General features: G+C 42.8%; 1 protein-coding gene across 1 annotated transcript in view; it reads right to left on the bottom strand.

Moving 5' to 3' along the window:
- Positions 1–19,081, bottom strand: part of LOC134440066 (NACHT, LRR and PYD domains-containing protein 12-like) — a 101,637-nt gene extending 82,556 nt beyond the window's left edge. Inside the window, exons 1-5 of the mRNA XM_063189994.1 lie at positions 18,972–19,081; positions 12,592–12,736; positions 11,710–11,905; positions 9,761–11,561; positions 9,337–9,510 (exon numbers count right to left, since the gene is read on the bottom strand). Coding sequence (XP_063046064.1) covers positions 9,337–9,510; positions 9,761–11,561; positions 11,710–11,905; positions 12,592–12,736; positions 18,972–19,081 — 2,426 coding nt within the window. The remainder of the gene's footprint in view (positions 1–9,336; positions 9,511–9,760; positions 11,562–11,709; positions 11,906–12,591; positions 12,737–18,971) is intronic.
- Positions 19,082–22,286: the final 3,205 nt, after the last annotated feature.

The following is a 22,286-nucleotide window of genomic DNA, read 5'->3' as shown; positions in this document are numbered from 1 at the left end:
ACCAGAACTTGAGTTCAAGGTATGTTCATTTATTCATTTAATTTATTATCATCTATACTGTATTTAACATGACTGGTTGTGTAGCAGTAGCAGCACTGACATGTGTGTTGTTTTTAAATAAATGTATCTCTGATTTTATTCTCATCTTCTTACATAGAATAGATCAGTGATTTTAGATTGTATTGTATTCATAATAGTGCTTGCATGACGGTTCCTGCATTTACTATATGCCCACCCTGCTATGTAGCCTAATGGATGCATGTTTAATCTATCTATCCATCTATCTAAAGTGATATGTGTCCCTCTATATAGATATGAAGGCCTGAAGGAGACCCTGTGCGTAGCGTCATCCTTGGACCCTCGTTTCAAGACCCTACCATTCCTGTCTGATGAGGCACGTGAGGCTGTCTTCCTGAAATTGACCTCTGAAGCTGCTCATCAAAACCCATCATCCGATGTAGGTTTGCAGATAATATATGGTGCCCATTTGAATATTTAGACATTTTTTTTATTTAGATGCAAAAGAATGAATTGAATGAACCTATTTTAATATTTACTTTTTCTTCAAATGCTACTATTACTATGTCAGAACGCTATAAAGGACTTTTAGAAAAAGCACAACAAAATAGTACCTCCTCTAAATGTATGTTCTCTACAAGTCTTCTGTTGTCCAGTCTTGCACTTTAAATGTCTGTATGAGCACTGTCTATGTCCATACTGTCTTGTGTCCATGTATGAGTACTGTCTATGTCTATACTGTCTATGTCCTTACCTAGATTAGTCTATGTCTGCATGGGAAAGCAAGAAACGTAATTTCAAATCCTTTGTATGACAGTGCATGTAAAGAAATTGACAATAAAACAAACTTGACTTGACTTGGCTTGAATTCAAGTTAATTTGTGTATTATTTTCTTGTCTAATATTTTTCTGCATCAGAACACTACACTAGAGCAAGAGGACCATCATGGTTCAACCGACGCTGCACCTGCACTTAGACCAACTCAACCCAAGAGGCCAAAGACTCTGCTCTGATGGCTTTACTGGGGTCAGCCTACACACCAGCGACTCCACCAGAGAAGAGAACAACATCTGAAAGGGCAGAGGAAGAGGTCACCACCTACAGGAAAGTGCCAGCTATATCTCTTTCAGAAAATCCACTGAGATGGTGGCAGGTGCATGCAGAGGATTTCCCTCTTTTGTCAGGCCTGGCAAAGGAATACCTTAGCATACCGGGGACCAGTGTCCCATCTGAACGGGTTTTTTCAACAGCTGGAGACATTGTTAGCGCTCAGAGGAGCTGCCTAACTCCTCAGCATGTCGACCAGCTCCTTTTCCTCCAGAAAAATTACAAGATTCCTGAAGTTTAGGCATATTTTTATATATTTTTTTTATATGTCAGGCATGTTTTTGCACTGTTCTTGTTGCTGAGCTGGCTGGTTAGTCCTCGTTATTGTTGTGTTATTCCTGTAAGGACTATGTTATTCAACCACATAAGCTTATAGCACACTCTTACATACATTCAGTCCAAGGCACTCAGGTCTCTCTCTCTCTCTCTCTCTCTCTCTCTCTCTCTCTCTCTCTCTCTCTCTCTCTCTCTCTCTCTCTCTCTCTCTCTCTCTCTCTCCCTCCCTCCCTTCCTCTCCTTCTTTCTATCGCTCTCTCTCTCTCTCTTTCTCCCTCTCTATCTCTCTCCCTCCTTCCTTCTCCCCCTCTATCTCTCCCTCCCTCTCTCTCTCTCTCTCTCTGTCTCTCCCCCCACCATCTCTCTCTCTCTCTCTCTCTCTCTCTCTCTCTCCCCCCCCCCCCTCTCTCACTCACACACACACACACACACACACACACACACACACACACACACACACACACACACACACACACACACACACACACACACACGCCTGAGCATAACAAATCTACAAAACAGTAAATAATCCTAGTTCAAAAAATTGTTCCTGAATGTAGGGGTGGGGATATCGTCAGATGCAGATAAAGTGTGGATGCTTGGGGGGTTAGTTTATGTGGTCCAGTGACGATCTGTCTGTCCTTCAGTGTGATGTTGACTTCTTTTTTCAATTAAGCCATCTGTTACATGAGCAACCTCCTGTTTGTCATTCCACGAGTCTCTGGTTAAAAGACTGTGGGCAGGGGGTGCTTGAAGTTTTCCAATATGAGGATCATTTTAATTTATTTATGTTTTATTTGGTCATTGTTATTTCATTCTGGTCATTGTTAATTCTGCCATGGTTATGCTACTTACATTTCAAAATAATACTTGTATTTTTTACTAAAATAAATACTTGATACTTGACTCTTCCCTCTCTCCGTGTCTCTCTTACACATAGACAGATACATTACATTACATTACATTACATTGCATTTGGCAGACGCTTTATAACCAAAGCGACTTTCAGAAGAGGACATAATCAAGCCAACATCACAAGCAAATACAAAATGGACAGGAGATATACAGAACAACAAGTGCAATTACAAAGAGGGGTTAGTTGTTTTTTTTTGTTTTTTTTTTTTGTTTTTTTTTTTAATAAAGAGGAAATACCAAGAACACACACAAACACACACTCACAAACTAAGCTAAACTAAACATCATGTCAGGATTCTGCCCTGGGGCAAGGCCAGTTCAATCATTAGTCTAGTAGATTCTCTCGAAACAGGAATGTCTTTAGAAAAAACGTGCAAAATTCCACTCAAGCCTAGGTGACCTAAGCTTACACATTAAAGATAAGGTTACTGGCCTAGGTGTGGTCATAGACTCGGATTTGAGCTTTGAGCCTCACATCAACAAGATAACAAAATCTGCTTTTTTCCATCTTAGAAATGTCAACAAAGTGCGCGGCTTGGCCCCCCGACAAGACGCTGAGAAACTTATTCATGCCTTTGTCACCAGTAGGATAGACTACTGCAATGCTCTCTTCTCTGGTCTCCCAAAAAAATTAATTGACAAATTGCAACTCATTCAAAACTCTGCGGCAAGAATCCTAACAAGAACCAGAATGAGAGAGCACATCTCTCCTGTCTTGGCAGACCTGCACTGGTTACCTGTCTCATACAGAATCGACTTTAAGATTCTGCTCACAGTATTTAAAGCATTAAATGGACTTGCCCCTAGCTATATCTCAGACATGCTCTCTTTTTATGCCCCTGCTCGAGCTCTCAGGTCCACTGATGCCAAGCTGCTAAGGACCCCCACCCCCCCGCAGAAGAAGATCGGCGACGCCGCGTTTGCCTGCTATGCGCCCAAGAGATGGAACGCCCTCCCCATCGAGATCCGATCAGCCACCTCCGTCGACTCCTTTAAGAAGCAGCTGAAGACCCACCTCTTCATCCTTGCCAACTCCTAGCTGCCAAGGCGTCATAGTGTCCCAGCCGCCGCAGCGCCCTTACTACTGGCAATCCAGCCCTGGCAGGGGGCTCCCCTAGGTGGCCGCTGGTCTCTGCCTGAGGTTTCTTCCTGACTACAGGGGGTCTTTTTTCTCAGACCTCACCGAGCTTTTTTTTCCCCCTCACAAACTATGAATCAAGCGAAAGGGAGTTTTTCCTCACCCCTGATGCCACCAGGGGCCGCACCTGAGCGCCCAATCTCTGTGTGACTATCTATGTCTTATGATAGGCCCAGCCACTATGGACCTTACACATCTAAGAATCCTGGTCCTAACCTACGTTGACCTTATGACTCTACATTCTCTGTCTATCTCTTCTTCCTCTGCCTTCTTGCTTTTCTGCCTCTCCTCTATACCTCTCCTTTTAAATCTATCTCTAACAATGTTTTTTTCCCATTTGTTAAGCACTTTGAGTTACATGCCTTGTATGACACAGTGCTATACAAATACAATTATTATTATTATTTAGTTGTTTCTTGAAGGCTGCAAGAGAGGTGCTTAGTCTTGCTGCCTCTGGGAGACTGTTCCACCACTTGGGAACCACAACGGAGAACAATCTTGACTGGGAGTACCTAGAGCGACTGGATGGCAGAGCCAGGCGGCTTGTGCTGGATGAGCGCAGATCTCTTCCAGTAACATAAGGCGTTAGTAGGTCCTTCAGATAAGCTGGGGCCGTTCCTGTGATGGTTTTGTAGGCAAGGGTCAATGCCTTGTGCTTGATCCGGGCGGCGATCGGTAGCCAGTGCAACTCAATAAATAGAGGAATAGCATGGGTCCTTGTGGGTTGATTGAATATCAACCGTGCCGCCGCATTCTGGATCATCTGCAGAGGCTTTAGCGCACAAGCAGGTAGACCTGTCATGAGTGAGTTGCAGTAGTCAACGCGGGACAGGACCGTGGCCTGGACCAGTCGTTGTGTAGAATATTGTGTCAGCACAGGTCTGATATTCCGTACGTTGGACATCTGGATTCGACAGGTCCGGGTGACCGAGTTGATGTAGTTGGAGCATGACAGCTCATCATCAATCATGACGCCAAGGTTTTTGGCGACTTTGTTTGGGGTCACGATGGTGGAGCCTATCTTGAGGTTGATGTGACTGAGCGACTCCTTAGCTGGGATCACCAGGAGCTCTGTCTTGGCCAGGTTCAGCTGTAGGTGGTGGTCCTTCATCCATGTTGACAAGTCGGTGAGGCAGGCAGAGATGCGTTCCGAAACCGTGGTGTCCTCTGGACGGAACGACAGGTACATCTGGGTGTCATCAGCATAGCAGTGGTAGGAGAACCCATGTGTTTGAATGACACGTCCCAGGGAGGACGTGTATATTGCAAACAGAAGGGGTCCCAGCACTGATCCTTGGGGTACGCCTGTGGAGAGGGTGTGAGTCGTAGACAGCTTCCCTTGCCATGACACACTGAAGGTGCGTCCAGAGAGGTAGGAGTTGAACCATGAGTGGACAACGCCTGTGATTCCCATGGCTGTGAGTATCCTCAGGAGGATCTTGTGGTTGACTGTGTCAAAGGCTGCAGACAGGTCTAGAAGGATGAGGACCGAGGATAGTCCTTCCGTTCTTGCAGTCCTTAGAGCTTCAGTCACTGAGAGTAACGCAGTTTCAGTTGAATGTCCACTTCTGAAACCAGATTGTTTTGGGTCAAGTAATCCGTTCTGGTTTAGGAAGTTGGTGACTTGCTTTGCGACTGCCCTTTCTAGCGTCTTGGATAGGAAGGGAAGCAGTGAGACAGGTCTGTAGTTTTCGACCTGAGCAGGGTTCAGTGTAGGCTTCTTCAGTAGAGGTGTCACCCTTGCTTGTTTGAAGGCGGAGGGGACAGTGCCGGAGGAGAGTGAGGAGTTCATGATGGATGTGATTGCTGGGACCACTGTTTGGGCAATGTCTTGAAGAAGGTTCGTGGGCACTGGGTCTAGTAGGCAGGTAGTGGGACGGCTTCTTGTGATGAGTCTGGAAACGTCTTCTTCAGAGAGCAGAGTGAATTCATGAAGTGTTGCAGGAGTCGCCGTGTTTTCCAGGGGGGTGTCTTCTGGGCGGGAGGGTGGTTCACAGAATTGCTTGCTAATATTTGCCGTCTTTTCCGTGAAGAAGGTGGCAAAGCTGTCCGGGTTAAGGTCTATGGGTGCAGGAGGGGGGGGGGGGGGTTGAGCAGTGACTTGAATGTAGAAAACAACTTACGTGGGTCTGTGGTGTTGCTGATCTTGTCGTTGTAGTAGGTAGTCTTGGCAGCTGTTACAGAGGCGGAGAAGGAGGCTAGTAGAGATCTAAGTTTTTCGAGGTCCGATGGGTTGCGGGTTTTGCGCCATTTCCTTTCTGCCGCTCTGAGGGTGGTACGTAGAGCTCGGATGGTCTCTGTCAGCCAAGGTCGCGGTTGTGAAGGTCTTGCAGGTTTAGTGACTAGTGGGCAGAGGTTGTCGAGGCAGGAGGTCAGTGTGGAGCTGAGCGAATCTGTAGCAGTGTCAACATCGAGTGAGGACAGCACGCTTGCTGAGGGCAAGGCATCTGCCACCACTGATGCAAAGCTAGTGCGTGACAGGTTGCGTAGATTCCGCCTATATGTGACCAAGGGAGGGGGGGTGGGTGTAGGGTCGGGTAGGGAGGTGGTGAAATGGAGGAAAAAGTGGTCTGAAACATGCATTGGTGTTACCTTGATGTTGTCCGCTTGGCAGTCCTTAGTCATGATCAGGTCGAGCTGGTTACCACTCTTGTGTGTCGGGGGGCAGCTGGCTAGTTGAATGTCAAATGAGTTCATCAGGGCCTTGAAGTCTGTGGCGTACGGCTTCTCTAGATTTATGTTGAAGTCGCCGAGGACAAGTAGGGGGCCGCCTAGGTCCGTGATGGAGGAGATCAGCGTATCCAATTCGTCAATAAAGTCGCCCAGTGTTCCTGGGGGACGGTAGATCACAAGTACAGACACCTTGATTAGGGCTGTGACTTTGATTGCATGGTATTCCAGGCAGCTGTAGTTGTTGGCAGGCAGCAGGGGGGCATAGCTCCAATGCTTGTTGATAAGGATCCCTGTTCCGCCTCCTCTTTTCTTCAGCCGACTGGTGTGTGAAAATGAGTAGTTAGCTGAGAGTGCTGCTGGAGTGGCTGTGTTTTCAGGCTTCAACCAGGTTTCTGTTAGTGCCAACAGGTCAACAGAGAGACTACTAGCATAAGCAGAGATAAAGTCTGCTTTGTTGACAGCTGACTGGCAGTTCCAGAGACCAACAGTGAAGGAGGTGATTGAAGTTGTTTTCGGTTGTAGTGGCTGAAGGTTGGCCAGGTTTCTGCGTTGGTTGGAGAGTTTGAAAGGCCTGCGCCTTCTGCAGATCACTGGGATTCTCTGGAAACACATTGTCGATGTAGGTCAGCAGTGAGATAAAATGTGCCTTACGTGTCGTTGCTTCGGTGGAGTTGCACAGGTAGAGTTGCTTGTCTTGTCACTCGTCGGTCTTGGAGTTGCACAGGTAGAGTTGCTTGTCTTGTCACTCGTCGGTCTTGGAGTTGCACAGGTAGAGTTGCTTGTCTTGTCACTCGTCGGTCTTGGAGTTGCACAGGTAGAGTTGCTTGTCTTGTCACTCGTCGGTCTTGGAGTTGCACAGGTAGAGTTGCTTGTCTTGTCACTCGTCGGTCTTGGAGTTGCACAGGTAGAGTTGCTTGTCTTGTCACTCGTCGGTCTTGGAGTTGCACAGGTAGAGTTGCTTGTCTTGTCACTCGTCGGTCTTGGAGTTGCACAGGTAGAGTTGCTTGTCTTGTCACTCGTCGGTCTTAGCACGAGGAGGGCTGCCGCTACCCAGCTGCCGCTGGAAGCGCACTTACTTTCCTAATATGGGCGTATGTGCCACTCAATGAGCACTGCCCCCAGCAATTAGAAAAACAATACCTAGTTTCTGTGGGTGTGGCCCTGATAATTGCTCACCTGACGCCTTCCCAATACTACAGCTGACTTTACTAGAGCATGAACACACATACACACAATTGACAATTTCTTTTACAGAACACAATTAGTAAAGACGTAGCAAAATACACTTACTGGCTGCAGTCACATGTACCCTTGCCTTGTCAAGTGAAGCAGGCTTGTCCTGATACAATCACCAACACATGGGGCCGTTTTGTCTATTGGACAGTATTTATTTCCATTATGTCTGTAAATAGATCGATATCGAATCGAATCGTGGATCGAATCGGATCGTGACCTTGTGAATTGAAATCGAATCGATCTAGGGAATTCGGATCGATTCCCAGCCCTAAAGATTTCTTATTTTTAAATGGCCAAATGTCTAGGGGATCCATGGTGAGTGTTGTCAAGTATGTGTGCATGCAGGGCCGCTGACAGATTTGGCTGGGCCCGGGACAAAAATCTCTGATTGGGCCCCCCTTCCACCGACACCGACACCTACACCACCCCCACCCCCCACCCCCCGCCAAAAAAAAACCCTTAACAGTTTTACCATTCTGAAAACATAACTCTGTTCTACCCATGCAGTCCAGCCTACATTTTTTTGTAAAGAAACAAGATATGTAAAGAAACAATAGATATGATTCTCATTCCTATTAATAACAGAAGTGTAGCCTGAGTGTAATTTGGCAATTTGAAGGCTTGCACATCAAAACTATGACTGAGAAGGAGTCACCGTTTGCTAAACTGACCTCAAGTGACGTGACAGAGAGCAAGTGAACAGGAACACACAGTGTGCTGCTGTGCTCCCTCCCTCATCAAAGCCTCCCACAGCAGGAGTAGCCTAACACAGGAATATGTCAATTTACAGAAAACTATGCACAACGAATCTACACTGTAGGCCTATTTCTCCTCACAAAGTTAACAGGTTGATAATTTGTTAGCATCTGTGCTAAGCGGAGATTTAGCAATAGCGTTGCATAGCGCTGTTTAAAAAGTTGGTTGTCCTTCTCCTGGCAAACGTGCGCCCGAGGCATTATCCCACACAACCAGAGATTATAATAGGCTACTCCTAGAATCTCTGGTATGATTGTGTGGGCTCATATGCATTTTATTCTTAACTGACAGTCAGATTTGAAGCACAATGTTATTAAGCTGTTCTGGTTAGGAAATAATACAATGTCCGTTTTCTATTGTGTTCATCCGTGTGCGCGTCCCTGCCTGAAACATTTGATTTGGAATCATATTTGCGGAGTAGGCTAAAATGCGCATATTCATAGATTCTATTAGATAGGCTATAGGCGTAAGCAACACAGTGTAATTAAGCCGTTGTGGTAATCAAATTATTCAGTGCCCCCTCTCTGTCTGATTGATCTCCGTGTGTCTTGCTCACGGCCTCCTGTGTCAGTGTTAGGCTACTTGACGACGGGACTGGAAAAAGTTGGCCGTGTCTTACCTGGATCTGCTGCACAGCTGCTTTTACTGGTACCTGCTGCATCACCCGAGTCTTTTCTGAAATATTTATGTAGAGAACCCCTCAGGCTTTTGGCTTCTTCATCTCTTTTTCGCCTTTCTTTCCTTTTCAGCGCTCCTGACTTGTGCATGTTGTTGACTAATTGGCTCGCGCACTGACCACTTATCGAATGATGTCGTCTTTTTTTCTAGAAAGACCAAACCATTTTGGAATAGGGGTGATAGGGGGTTATTGGCCGTTTTTTTCAAGGGCAATGAAGGCAAATATCTACAAGTCATTGTTTGAATGCAAATAAAGCACATTTCTTCCCTAAATCAACACATTTTTGAAATGACCATATAATAATTAATCCCAACGTCATGGGGGCCCAGTTATGGGCCCCCCTAGTCCAGGGCCTGGGACAAAAAGTCCTTTGTCCCCCCCTGTCGGCGGGCCTGCGTGCATGCAATCTCAGTGTCAGTAATCAGTCACTCAGTCCTAAAAAGAGGGAGAAAGGGCAAATGAGGGTCCAAGATAGAGAGAGAAAGCAAGATAAAAAATAACCTGTAAGGGACCAAATGAACCTAGTCAAGACCTAACCTCAGAGTCTCCAGGGCACAGATTGGGTTCTTCAGGCCACTGCACAGATTGTTGACTCCAATATCTTCGATGCAGTTGCCACTGAGAACCAGTTTTCTGAGCTTTGATGATTCTCTGCAGAGGATGGACGCTAGTGTTGTGCAGCTCTGTGAGGTGAGTCCACAGCTATCAAGCCTGAAGGGGAAAAGACCACCAGTAACTAGAAGACATAATAAAAGCATTGTGATGCTGTATGTACTGCATGCTAATGTTGTGCCAAATGTACTCAACAAAACAGAAGTAATCATTTGTTCAACCAGTCATTAGACTTAGTTTAGTTTAATCTATTAATTTATTTGACAGGGGCCATGTGCAAGACAGTTCTTGTAACAGAGTTAGCTATAAAGCTAATTTAGTACATCTGATAGATTTATGTTTTACTTACAGGGTTGTGTTGGATTCCTCCACTACTGGCTTCAGCCTCAGGAGAGCTTCATCAGACCTGATGAACTTCTTCAGGTCAAACACATCCAGATTCTGGTCTGATGTCAGCAGCACAAACACTAGAGCTGACCACTGGCCAGGTGAGAGCTGGGCTTCAGAAAGTGTCCCTGCACTAAGGAAGCTCTGGATCTCCTCCACTAAGGAGTGGTCATTGAGTTCATTCAGACAGTGGAAGAGGTTGATCATCCTTTCTGAGGAAGGGGCCTCCCTGATCTTATCCTTAATGTACTGGCTTGGTTTATCATTGCCAGCCTGGCCAAAAAACGCCCTGATCTTGTCCATAAAGCCTACTTGTCTTCTACTCACCAGACCATGCAGGAGAGTCTGATTTGACTCCAGGGAGAGGCCAAAAAGGAAGCGAAGGAAGAGGTCAAATCGTCCATCATCATAGGCCAAAGCTTTGTCCACAGCACTCTCCTGCAAGATGGTCATGGACTCTGTTTTTAGATGGGCACGCTGTAGGGATATTACGTCATTACCTTCATTCGCCATCATCAGAAATGCATAAAGAGCGGCAAGATACTCCTGGATACTGAGATGCACAAAGCAGAACACTGTTCCTAGAAAGATGCCGGATTCTTCTCTGAAGATCTGAGTGCACATCCCAGAGCATATTGTTGCCTCTTTGACATCAATGTCACATTCTCTGAGGTCTTCTTCATAAAAGATCAGGTTGCCCTTCTCTAACTGTTCATAGGCCAGCTTTCCAAGACGCATGATTAGCTCTTGGTTCCATTGTGGCTCAGGGTCTTGGAGATTGTCAAATTTGGCGCTTCTCTGTCTAGTTTGAAACATGAGGAAAAATGTGTACATCTCTGTCAAAGTCTTTGGTATCTGTGTGTGTCCTGTGGAATAAATCTCCTGAAGAACCATAGCAGCAATCCAGCAGAACACAGGTATGTGGCACATGATGTGGAGGCTCCTGGATGATTTAATGTGTGAAATGATTCTGCTTGCACAGCTTTCATCACTGATCCTCTTCCTGAAATACTCTTCCTTTTGGGAGTCATTGAACCCTTGCACTTCTGTCACCAGATCAACACACTCAGGAGGGATTCTGCCGGCTGCTGCTGGTCGAGAGGTTATCCATAGTAGAGCAGAGGGAAACAGATTACCCTTGATGAGATTTGTCAAGATGACATCCAATGATTTGACAGCTCGCATGTCAGTCAAACTCTCATTTCCCTGAAATTCAAGTTGAAGTCGACACTCATCCAGACCATCAAGGACAAACAGCACTTGATACTTTTTCTGGTTGAAATATTTGAATTCCTTTAGCTCTGGAAAGAAGTGGTGAAGAAGATCCATTAAAGAATACTCATTTTCTTTCATGATGTTAAGCTCCCGAAAGCACAGTGGGAAGATGAAATTGATCTCTTGGTTGTCATTTCCTTCAGCCCAGTCCAGGACGTACTTTTGCACAGAGATAGTTTTGCCGATGCCAGCCACCCCCTTTGTGAGAACTCTTCTGATTGGCTTGTTCTGAATTGATGAAGGCTTGAAGATGTCAACGCATTTGATTGGTCTGTCCTGTTCAGCTGGTTTCTTGGATCTGTACTCAATCTGCCTGACCTCATGCTCCTCATTGACTTTCCCACTTTCTCCCTCAGTGATGTAGAGATCTGTGTAGATTTTTTCCAGCAGAACAGAACTTCCCTGTTTGGCTATCCCTTCGAACACACTCTGGTACTTGTTCTTGAGATTTCTTTTTAAATCCTTCCGACAACCTACATTCATCTCGTCTATTGTGAAAACAAACAAAAAACACAGAAACAATATAAGAGGACATTTAATAAATAAATAAATAAATAAATAAATAAGAAAAAATACATAACAATTCATTTGACCTCTCTGAAATGCAATCGCCAGAAAAGACAAAATCATTCTTACTGTCATTCAGTTCATCTGCAAGGTCCTGGTGCTCCATCTTACGGAGAAAGTGCAGTGCCATCTTGAGAGCTCCATCTCTGGCATCACTCACATCCTCTGCTTTATTCTCAATGTTTTCTTTGTAGTCTGGACTAAGAATCTGCTTCAATCTCTGTAGCTCATTCTTTAAAAAGGTGACGATCTTCTCCTCGAGCACCTAAAGGGCACATGACAGTTCAGATGCATTTACTTTTATGTTATGTGATAATCCTAAAGGTTTACACAAAAGTGGTTCCACACGCTTCTGCTTTTTCATCTGGTGCATAAACGGGAGGGAGAGAGGTAATCTTGAATGAAGAGAAGACACTGAATCTGGTTAGTCCCTAACATGTTGTGCACTTGATTAAACATAAAAGCATCCCATCTGTGCTGCTCTGGTGTCTTCTCTTCGCTCAATCTGAAAGGTCTGTCATTGGAAAAGCTTGCAGCATTTCAGATCAGTAAACTTGAAGCCTCTCTGCCTACGAGTGATCGACCTGCAAAGACCTGACTGCTTGATCTGTTTTAGTAACCTGACGACACATGGCCTTTACTCTTCCCATTTGCCCTGCTGCCCTGCCCTGTTGGTTGGCTGGGTTTGGCAACAAGGAATGGCAATCATCAAATCGCACAGTAACCACAGAAAAATAAACCAAATTAACAAGTTAATAAAAGCATAGCACACTCCATGGCATATTTTAATGTGTTTTCTCTGGGAGCACATTGATGTCTGTAATAGTCGGCACATATTTATTTGTATATTGGTCCATACAAACCACTGTTGACTACATTTCAGCTCAGTTGCTTCATGTTTGAACATGGAATAAAACCTTATATACAAGCTTACCACCCAGAACGTCTTACCTCAAAAATATGAGGTAAATCCTGTTGCTTATCTGGACCACTGGTGTCTTGTTTACATGTCCTCTCTTGCTCTCTGGAGATAAAGGATGAAACATACAGTAAGCCGTTAGAATTGTAACCTATCGCACAACTGTCACACTCTGATCTCTTTTACCATCACTAATTAACATGATGGATAATCTTGTCAACATGAACCACAGTGTATACATTGTGTGAAAAAAGGAGCTTTAAAAAGGTGTATTTTTGTCAAGTAAGGCAAAGGGGCAGGTGCTTTAGCACCACGTCGCCCCTCTCTGTGCATGCCTATGGACAGATCACAATGACCTTCTACACAACTCACACCTCACTGCTGTTCTGCAAACCTATCAAAGCTCCCTGTCAGTGAATGAGTGAGCCCAGATATGACGTCACTTCTGATTGTCGAGATACAGTTTTTATTTGTACACAGATATAAACACAGGGAGATTTAAACTCTGAAACTGGATGGCAACAGAATTGTATTACAATGTAAATATTAAGAAAACACTGATTAGCGTCTGCAATGGATTTAGTGTCCGTGCCCCTCTGACTGCTGTTGTATGGCGGTTTGTGGAAATCTCAAGACCCACTATCTTCAAATGAAACAAAAGTACTACAGGTATGTAACAGTGCATGACACACCATAATTAAGGCCCCAATGGCAAAATACTGGCCTTGTACTTTAACAATGATATTCCGTTTTACGCAGGGATTTTGAACATTTGAACATCAGCTTTACTCTACTTCCACCTCATCTGATACAGGGTCCAGTAGGATATGAGATCCCCAATGTTGCCTATACATGGGGAAGTGAGGTGTGTAATGAAGGCGATCGTAGAGTTGGTTAGATGTCCACAGGCATGCACAGATAGGGTCTACTCTCACACTGTCCTATAATAATAAAGGCCAAAAAGCCCCAAAAAATACTTAAAAAAGATAGGGGTGTGGTGCTAAAGCTCCTGCCTCTTTGCCTTACTTGACAAAAATGCACCCTTTCAAAGCAAATTTTTTGACATAATCTAAATTAACACCCACAATCCGGCCAAATGCTGGTGAAGCTTCAGTTTGGCTGGTAGAAAATAAAACTTACCAGTCACTTTGACCCATTAGTGTGTTTGTGTTTGGCTAGTAACATTAACGTCTAGAGCAGGGGTGTCAAACATACGGCCCGCGGACCGCATGTATAAAAAAAAAATTTTTTTTTTTTAAATGTTTTTTTTTAATGAAATAACTGAAATGCACAATTACGGCCCTCGGGGCAAAATCGAGACCTGCATGACATTAACCCAATGGTCCCTCTGTTAACCCTATCCAGACTGGGGGGGGGCTAAAAGTGCCCGCACCAACTTTGATGTTGTATAATTCCTTAACGACTTAAGCTATGACTACGAAACTTTGTGACTTTTCCTAACATTTAGTTGGCTACAGGTAGGTACCGAAAGATTAGGTTTATCATTTTTGCCGTTGCCATGGCAACGGTTTTCTGACAGGTATGTCTGACTGAAAATCACTTTACCATATCTATGACGCCATATATTTTCATATTTTTTTGTTATTTCCATTAGCACTTTGTGAACATTTAAGTGGTTTGAAGCATAAAATCCTAAAAATTTAAGTGCATTACCTGAATTTGTTGGAAAATCCATTATGGCGAGATTTTGGGCATAATAAGATAATGATGTCATAATGACGTCATAATACCAGATAATTACACAAAAATTATATCATTCATAGATGTCCATATGTAGATCATCTCCCCCAAGTTTCGTAGTCATACTGTATTCCGTTCATGAGTTATGAGGGGGGGGGGGTCAAAAGAGCCCCCCCCCAGGCCCAGGAATGCCAAAAAAGCCCAGTCTGAATAGGGTTAAACTGTATATATGTAGTAAAGTGCACATCACACTTCTATTATAAATAGTGAATTTGTACTGTAACAGGCATTTGATAAAGCTCATATATTATAGACCTCATATATAGAGATAAAATGTTAATACTTCTTATTCGTATTGTATTGATATTGGTTGTGATTAAATAATAAATATAATTGCATTTGTATTTGTTCCTATTAAGCTCAAACTGGAAACAGGATGTTAGAATGCGTGAAAATGCAGAAAATTACATATAAGAAATACAACATTTTCTGGGGGAAAACCCCCAGACCCCCTGCCAAAATGAACTGTCCCATATTTAATTAGTGTGTATAATGAATGAAGTCAAGGAAATTTTGCATAGGATTATCAGTATTGCATTGCTTTCTACATATTCAACACACTTAAAGCGTCATAGTACTGAACACTTATCCTCTGCTTTACGTTTTTTTTTTTTTTTTTTTTTTTTTTTTTTGCGATGATGTTACTAATGCGGCCCGCTTGAGGTCCACATGGATTGTATGCGGCCCCCGGTCCAAAATGAGACACCCCTGGTCTAGAGCCCTGGACACAATATATGTACTGTGGTTCATGTTGACATGATTATCCACAAATTCTTGATCATCAAAAGTATGTGAAAACAATGCCCTGATATAGTATTGTATTGCGGAGCTGTAGCCACTTCAAAGGATGACAACGGAGGCAGCAGATGTAGTTTGCCTTCCACAGTCTTCTACAGGGCAATAAGAGGTGTCCCCCAGAAAATAGCAAACACTAAATTAAAATAATTTTACACACTACCTTTCAACATATCTGCCTTCTATTAAGTTCTCCTCAGCTCTGATTAAAACTTAGTGAACGTCTTACACTTTTCAAATACCCCACCCCTTATCAATATATGTCCTATCTAATCCCCTAATTGTTCCCGCCCAGACACATCCACCCAATCAAAACCCATCCCAAAACTGTTTGGCACACTCTAGAATTCTAGAAGACTCACAAGGGAGTGAGAAACAACATTCACACGCACAGGCATAAACACACATTCACACATTCACAGACACATAGACACAGACATGAACGCACATTCACACATTTAAACACATACAGAAACAGACATGAACTCACGTTCACACATTCACACACATACAGACACAGACATGAACTCACGTTCACACATTCACACACATACAGACACAGACATCAACACACGTTCACACATTCACACACATACAGACACAGACATAAACGCACATTCACACATTCACACACACATAGACACAGACATGAACTCACATTCACACATTCACACACACATAGACACAGACATAAACACACATTCACACACACATAGACACAGACATCAACACACATTCACACAGACACAGACATCAACACACGTTCACACATTCACACACATACAGACACAGACATCAACACACGTTCACACATTCACACACATACAGACACAGACACACGCACATTCACACACATACAGACACAGACACACGCACATTCACACATTCACACACATACAGACACAGACAGAGAGGGAATAAAATGGGGGAATCTGACACAGAGTTCAGTCCAGGGGGTCTCGGCACTACAATATTTAGAATCTATAGCCTAGTAAAGCAGTTTGAAGTTCTGCATGCCCCCCGCTCACCTCGAGCACCTGCCTCCCAAAATATTTGTCCACGCCACTGGGTCTGTCTCAATAATGAAGTGCAGTAACTACGCCAACAGTGACACTGAGTAAAATGCCTTCAAAGACTTGGCGTTAGATTGGATAGATTAGATTAGATTAGATTAGATTAGATTAGATTAGATTAGATTAGATTAGATTCGATTAGATTAGATTAGATTAGATTAGATTAGATTGGATAGTCTACTTACTGCAACTTTATCATGCCAATATCTCTAAAACAGGACACATTTTGACCATACGACTGTCACAAGACAAAAGAGGTGTAAAGAAGACTATTTTCAGTCTAAACTCAATTTTGACAAAATATAAAAATAAACATAGAAACAGTGTAATCTTTGAATTAAAAAATGAAGCACTTAAGAACAATATAAAAACCAATAGAAAATGCATATATACAAGAAGTGTCTGGAAAAAAAGAGGCTGCAAATAAATATGCTAAGACTACAGAGGGCTCATGTAACAAATTAAAAGAAGGGCAAACAATAAGTAAATCAATAGATACAAAATACTACTAATGATAAAATAAATAAATAAATAAATAAAAAATAGGAAGTTATAAAGAGTTGAAAGCTAAGGCATGAAAATGTGTCTTAAGATGTTTTTAAAAACCGATAGGGATGGGGCTGAACGTATGTGGGGTGGGAGCTTGTCCCAGAGTTGTGGGCCTATGACCGCAAAGGCTCTGGCTCCTCTACTATTCAATCTGGAAGGGAGCACCACTAGAAGGCCTTGGTCAACTGACCTGGGAATCTTATCGTCAACAACGTAAATTATATGCCCAGGCCAACATGTTACTTGCTGACAGTAACATATAATGACACTATGAGACTGTTGATGAAGCTACCAAGATGGACCAGTGCTAGCTACCTCCTTGTACTCCAGTGTGCCTGGGTGTGATGCAGTCTTGAGAAATGTTATTTATAAGTTCATGTGTAGATTGGACTGGTCTCAAAACAGCATTATTCAAACCCTAGTGAGTCCAGTAAAGTGTTCTGTGAGGTTCTCCTCCAAGCTTAGGCGGCACTGTAGCTATTTGTTTGATGGATGTGTTCCCATCTTTCATTTTATTCTTTTATTTTTCTTTGTCTTAACTTCTCTATGTAATTTTTTGACTGTAGTCTTGATATGGACCGTGCACTTTGAGTCTGATGTAAATAAAGAATTGAAATTGAATTGAAATTTGGATAAAACCCTTAATTGATACAAAACTAAAAAGTAGCAGTCCCGCTCTTAACACTCAGAGGTCTGAGTGCCCTCCAGAGGGCAATTTGACATGTCTCCAAAAACAAATCTGTAACTCTGTGAGTTTTAAACATATAAGTCACACCATTAGAAACCTCAGACCTTCCAGATTTCAAATATATATATATATATGAAATAAATTATATAGCTGGCCCAATTTAAAGAAAGTGAAAAGAAATCTTTGAATATTCTGTACTCTCTGCCTGTAGCAGCCACACCTATAGCTATTCACATGTAAAGTACCGGTGCTTGAGTGGCTATTCAGAGGTGACAACACGCCCCTTTCAGCTAGGCAAAACACAGTGTCCTGCCACAGGACAAAGAGAGTGACAGGGGTGTGTGCTATCAGAGCACATGGAGATTGACAGGGGGGTGTGGGCCAGTAGAGGTTTTTTCTCACCTATCTCATTAGTATTCAAATGAGACAGGCAGTGGCATGACATAGCCTTTCTTTTTTGCATTTTGTATGAAAACAACAAAACATTTCTAAATGCCCTTTTTACTTTTATGCAGCCAACACATTTGTTTACAAGATTCAAACTTCAAAAGTCTTGGCTAGATATATTTATTGTGTGTTTCCTTGCACTTTTTGAAGACCTCTGAAACCTGTTTTTTTGTACAGTTGTGTTTATACTCAATTTAAATAAAACATGTTTGTATGACATCCAATTTTCTTTCAGATTATTTCTTGTCAGGCTTTTCAGAATACAACCATATATTCCACTTCTGCATAGATGCTTACTGTTAGTTGAAAATACTTGAAAATGTTAGGGTGGTGCAAGCAGCCTAAAAGCCTCTGAAAGGCCTTAGACCTCAGAGGGTTAATTGATAAAAACTAGATTTCACAACCAAATTAATCAGCTTGTCCATGTTAAAAAAATGAATCTAACGTCACACCAAGGTTTTTGGCTGTGTCTTTCACATTGGGTTTGAGTGGGCCTAGGTCTTTGAGGGGGGGAGCGCTAGTGCTGGGCCAGAAGACTATGACCTCAGTTTTACTTTCATTAGAACTAAGAAAGTTTAGGGCCATGCATGCCTTTATGTCTTCAAGGCAGTTTAAAAGCTTTTTAAAAGCAATAGGGTCATCATGTTTTAGGGGCATGTAGATCTGGGTATCATCGGCATAGCAGTGAAAGGAAACATTATACTTTCTGAGAATAGATCCCAGGGGAAGCATGTACAGAGAGAAGAGTAGAGGAGCCATAATCGAGCTTTGCAGAACGCCACAGGAGAGGTGTGCAGGGGAGGATACCGAGTCCCCCATGCAGACTGAGAACGTTCTATTGGCCAGGTAGGATTTAAACCATTCAAGGGCAGTGCCTCTGATTCCAACGCAGTTTTCAAGACGGGAAATTAAAATGTTGTGGTCAACAGTGTCAAAAGCAGCAGCGAGATCAAGTAAAATCACAATTTTTCCATTGTCCATTTCCATTTCCATGTCCATTTAACATGTTGATTTCCATAAACTGGTCATGATGATGCTCTGTCATGTACAATTTGAAAGCACTAACGAAGAAACAACCAAGGAGGTGGTGCAGAAATACCTTAGCTCTGGGCAAGCCTCAGCATCTTTGAACTCAGGTGGGTGGCCCTTGGACTTGTCACTCCTCATGGTCACACAGCTCTCTGTAGGTGACCCTGGTCTCTTCTCCATGACACTACAGAACACAATGTTAAAACATTAACATTCAGAGCACTTCAAATGTAGAACATTTAGGTACTGGGACTACTAGAGTTCGCCAAATGAATGTTTCAAGGAAGCTGCGGTTGTTAAAATGTTAAAATGCGGGAGTTAAAATGTTCTCAATCAGCATATTGGTAAATAAACTCATCACTGGGACTGTTTGTGTTTAACATACCTGAGCTCTGGGCAAGCCTCAGCATCTTTGAACAGGGGTGGGTCACCCTTTGACCAGTCACTCCTCATGGTCACACAGCTCTCTGTAGGTGACCCTGGTCTCTTCTCCATGACACTATGAAACAGAAAACAATATTTAAAACAGATTCAGAGTGGGGGTGTTGGGTCATGTTGATTTGGTTACATTTAGTCTGTGAAACTAGTATACATCTTTTAAATGAATGTTGCAATGATGCAAAGGTGTAATATGTTCCCAATCTACAGATTGGAAAATAAACTCATCACTGAGATGTATTGGGTTTAACATACCTTAGCTCTGGGCAAGCCTCAGCCTCTTTAAACTGGGGTGGGTAGTCCTTGGACTTGTCACTCCTCATGGACACACAGCTCTGTGTAGGAGACCGTGGTCTCTTCTCCATGGCACTATGAAACAAAAAAGAATGTGTAGCCCTGTCATGCAGATGGCAGTGCCAAGAAAAACTTAACAACATAATGGCAGTATGCATTATGACATTTCCATCATAAGTAACAGATTACGACATGGTAATTACCATTTTTGACAATAAGGTTATAACAGGATCAGGGGTGTGTATGTAGGCCTATGTAGAGTGATGCATCAAAGGCAAAACTCACTCTTTTACATCACACTTAGCTGATGCTTTCATCCACAGTGACTTACAGATATTACAGGGTATTGGTTACAGTCCCTGGAACACTGGGCACTTCAGCCATGAGGGGAATGAAAAGGATTGGGATTGAACCTGCAACCCTGTGATGCAAAGTCCAACTCCCTAACCATTACACCACGGCTACAGAATGTCACAGGAAAGGTACAGTAGATTTCAGCACTGGCAACATTTACATGAGAAGCTACTTGACAGAGTACTAAATGGAATTAAATTGTTTTAGAGTTTGAGGTACCTGTGAGGTTTAGCCGTCGGTTTCTGTCCCAGCTGGCACTCCTGGTTGCCAGGGGAACTCATCCTGAAGAGCCCGTACTGACCCTTTCCTCCACTAGATGGCAGCACCTCACCTCTTTACCTGGTCAGGACACACATAATGAGAAGCCAGATTGAGTATTGGAGTAGATGCAATGTCATTTATAAAAACCGTTTTCACACTTTCAATGTCCCCTGACAATGAATGTTTTGTGTACTGCAGGTTAAATCCTATAAAAACAGCATCCCAAGAGTTGTGTCAGGTAGGTGTATTTAAGTATCAATGTATTTAAATATCTAGAGATTAGCTACATTGACACTATTTCTTGTTGCATTACTGTTCAGTGTTTTATTGCTACACCGAGTTAAACATTAATTGGATTCCACCAAGCAAGAGCCGTCTCACAACATGAATACGGTTATTTTACATGTGTTAGCTTAGCACTTTGAATGGACACATCTCACTGCCTGTATTGGTAGAAACCTGTAAAAATCAAAGTCTCAGAAACTAGATATAAACACTTCATTAGCTGGAGAGGAGCCAACAGGAAAGACAACAGATTTAGAATAGATATATAATGCTCAGAGCTGCCTATTTATTTAAACAGAACCAGTAGTATCGAGGCCTATTGAATCAGTAGTGTCTAGGGCTATTTGTGTTATGTGCTCTTGTATAGTGTAGTCTGCCGTACACCTTGAATCAGTAGTATGTAGGCTTATTGAATCAGTAGTGTGCAGGCCTATTGAATCAGTAGTGTGTAGGCCTATTGAATCAGTAGTGTTTAGGTCTATTGAATCAGTAGTGTGTCTTGCTATTTGTGTTATGTGTTCCTGTATAGTGTAGTCTATCAGTAGTACAGCCTATTGATTCAGCAGTGTGTAGGCCTGTTTGTACTGTGCTATAGACACAAACACTGAATATATACATACTTTACATACTACATACCTTATTATTTGGTAACACTTTAGAATAGAACAGTCTTGCAAAAAATGTATAAACATGTTGTAAACAATTAACTAATTATCAAAGAAAGATTTTGTATATGAGTGGGAAATAGTATGTTAACACAGAATATGCAGCGCACAGCCTCAACAGTCCTAGACAAAGAGCAAAAGAGACGGAAGCTAAACACTAAATATAGAAGTGCTGGGCAGACAAAAACACACATCAAACATCCTGGAGGAGCCGATTCCCACTTTGATGTGCAGCTGTAGTGGTTTGTATCCATTTACAAACATGTGTAAATGCTTTGTTAATACTTAGTTCATTAATTATAATGTGTTAATAAAGCTTTTAAGGGACTGTTATTCTAAAGTGTTACCCCTTATTTTAATTTGCTCAAATACTTTGCTTCCTACCACTGCAGCTGCAGTCTAATTGTCTATGTCCACACCTACTGTCTATGACTGTCCCTGTCTGTATGGGAAAGTAAGAAACATCATTTAAATTATTTGTATGACCAGTGCATGTAAAGACATTAACAATAAAACCGACTTGACTTGACTTGACTAAGAAAGAGGAGCCAGTGATCAAGCCTGATATCTTGAGTCCTGTGACGCCCTTCCTCTGTGGAGAAAACAATAAAGTCTCTGAGCTGTCAGCATACAGTAGGCAGATAAACTTCTACTGTAGGAGGCTTTCTCATATTCATGAACCTGGTTGCTAATAAGAAAATGTATTGAGCTTCAGTGAGATATTGAATAACATTTCTATCTTCAATGAGGTCTTGCATCGCATGACAAGGCCACAAGCAAAAGGAGATGATGGATTCTGGATAGAGTTGGACCCAATATGGGACTGCATGCATACAGCAGGTCAGGAATTTCGTGAGGGCCATGGTCCTCGTGCCCTCCCACTTTGGCCTTGTGCCCTTGAAAAAAATATCTGCCATAAGGCCAGACTGGTCTTGGTGCCCTCTCTGACCAAGTTTTGCGGTTTAGCATTAAGACGGACACCAATTGATTAAAATGCATTGAAATGCATGAAAGTGCATCTAAGAAACACACATTTTCTTGGGGGAGGAACACCAACACCGCCTTAGGGACCTTCAAAAATTGACAAC

This window comes from Engraulis encrasicolus, chromosome 23 (genome assembly GCF_034702125.1).
Source record: "Engraulis encrasicolus isolate BLACKSEA-1 chromosome 23, IST_EnEncr_1.0, whole genome shotgun sequence".
Lineage (NCBI taxonomy): Eukaryota > Metazoa > Chordata > Actinopteri > Clupeiformes > Engraulidae > Engraulis > Engraulis encrasicolus.
Note: the sequence above shows the minus strand (reverse complement) of the source record. Positions and strands in the feature narration are given on the sequence as shown.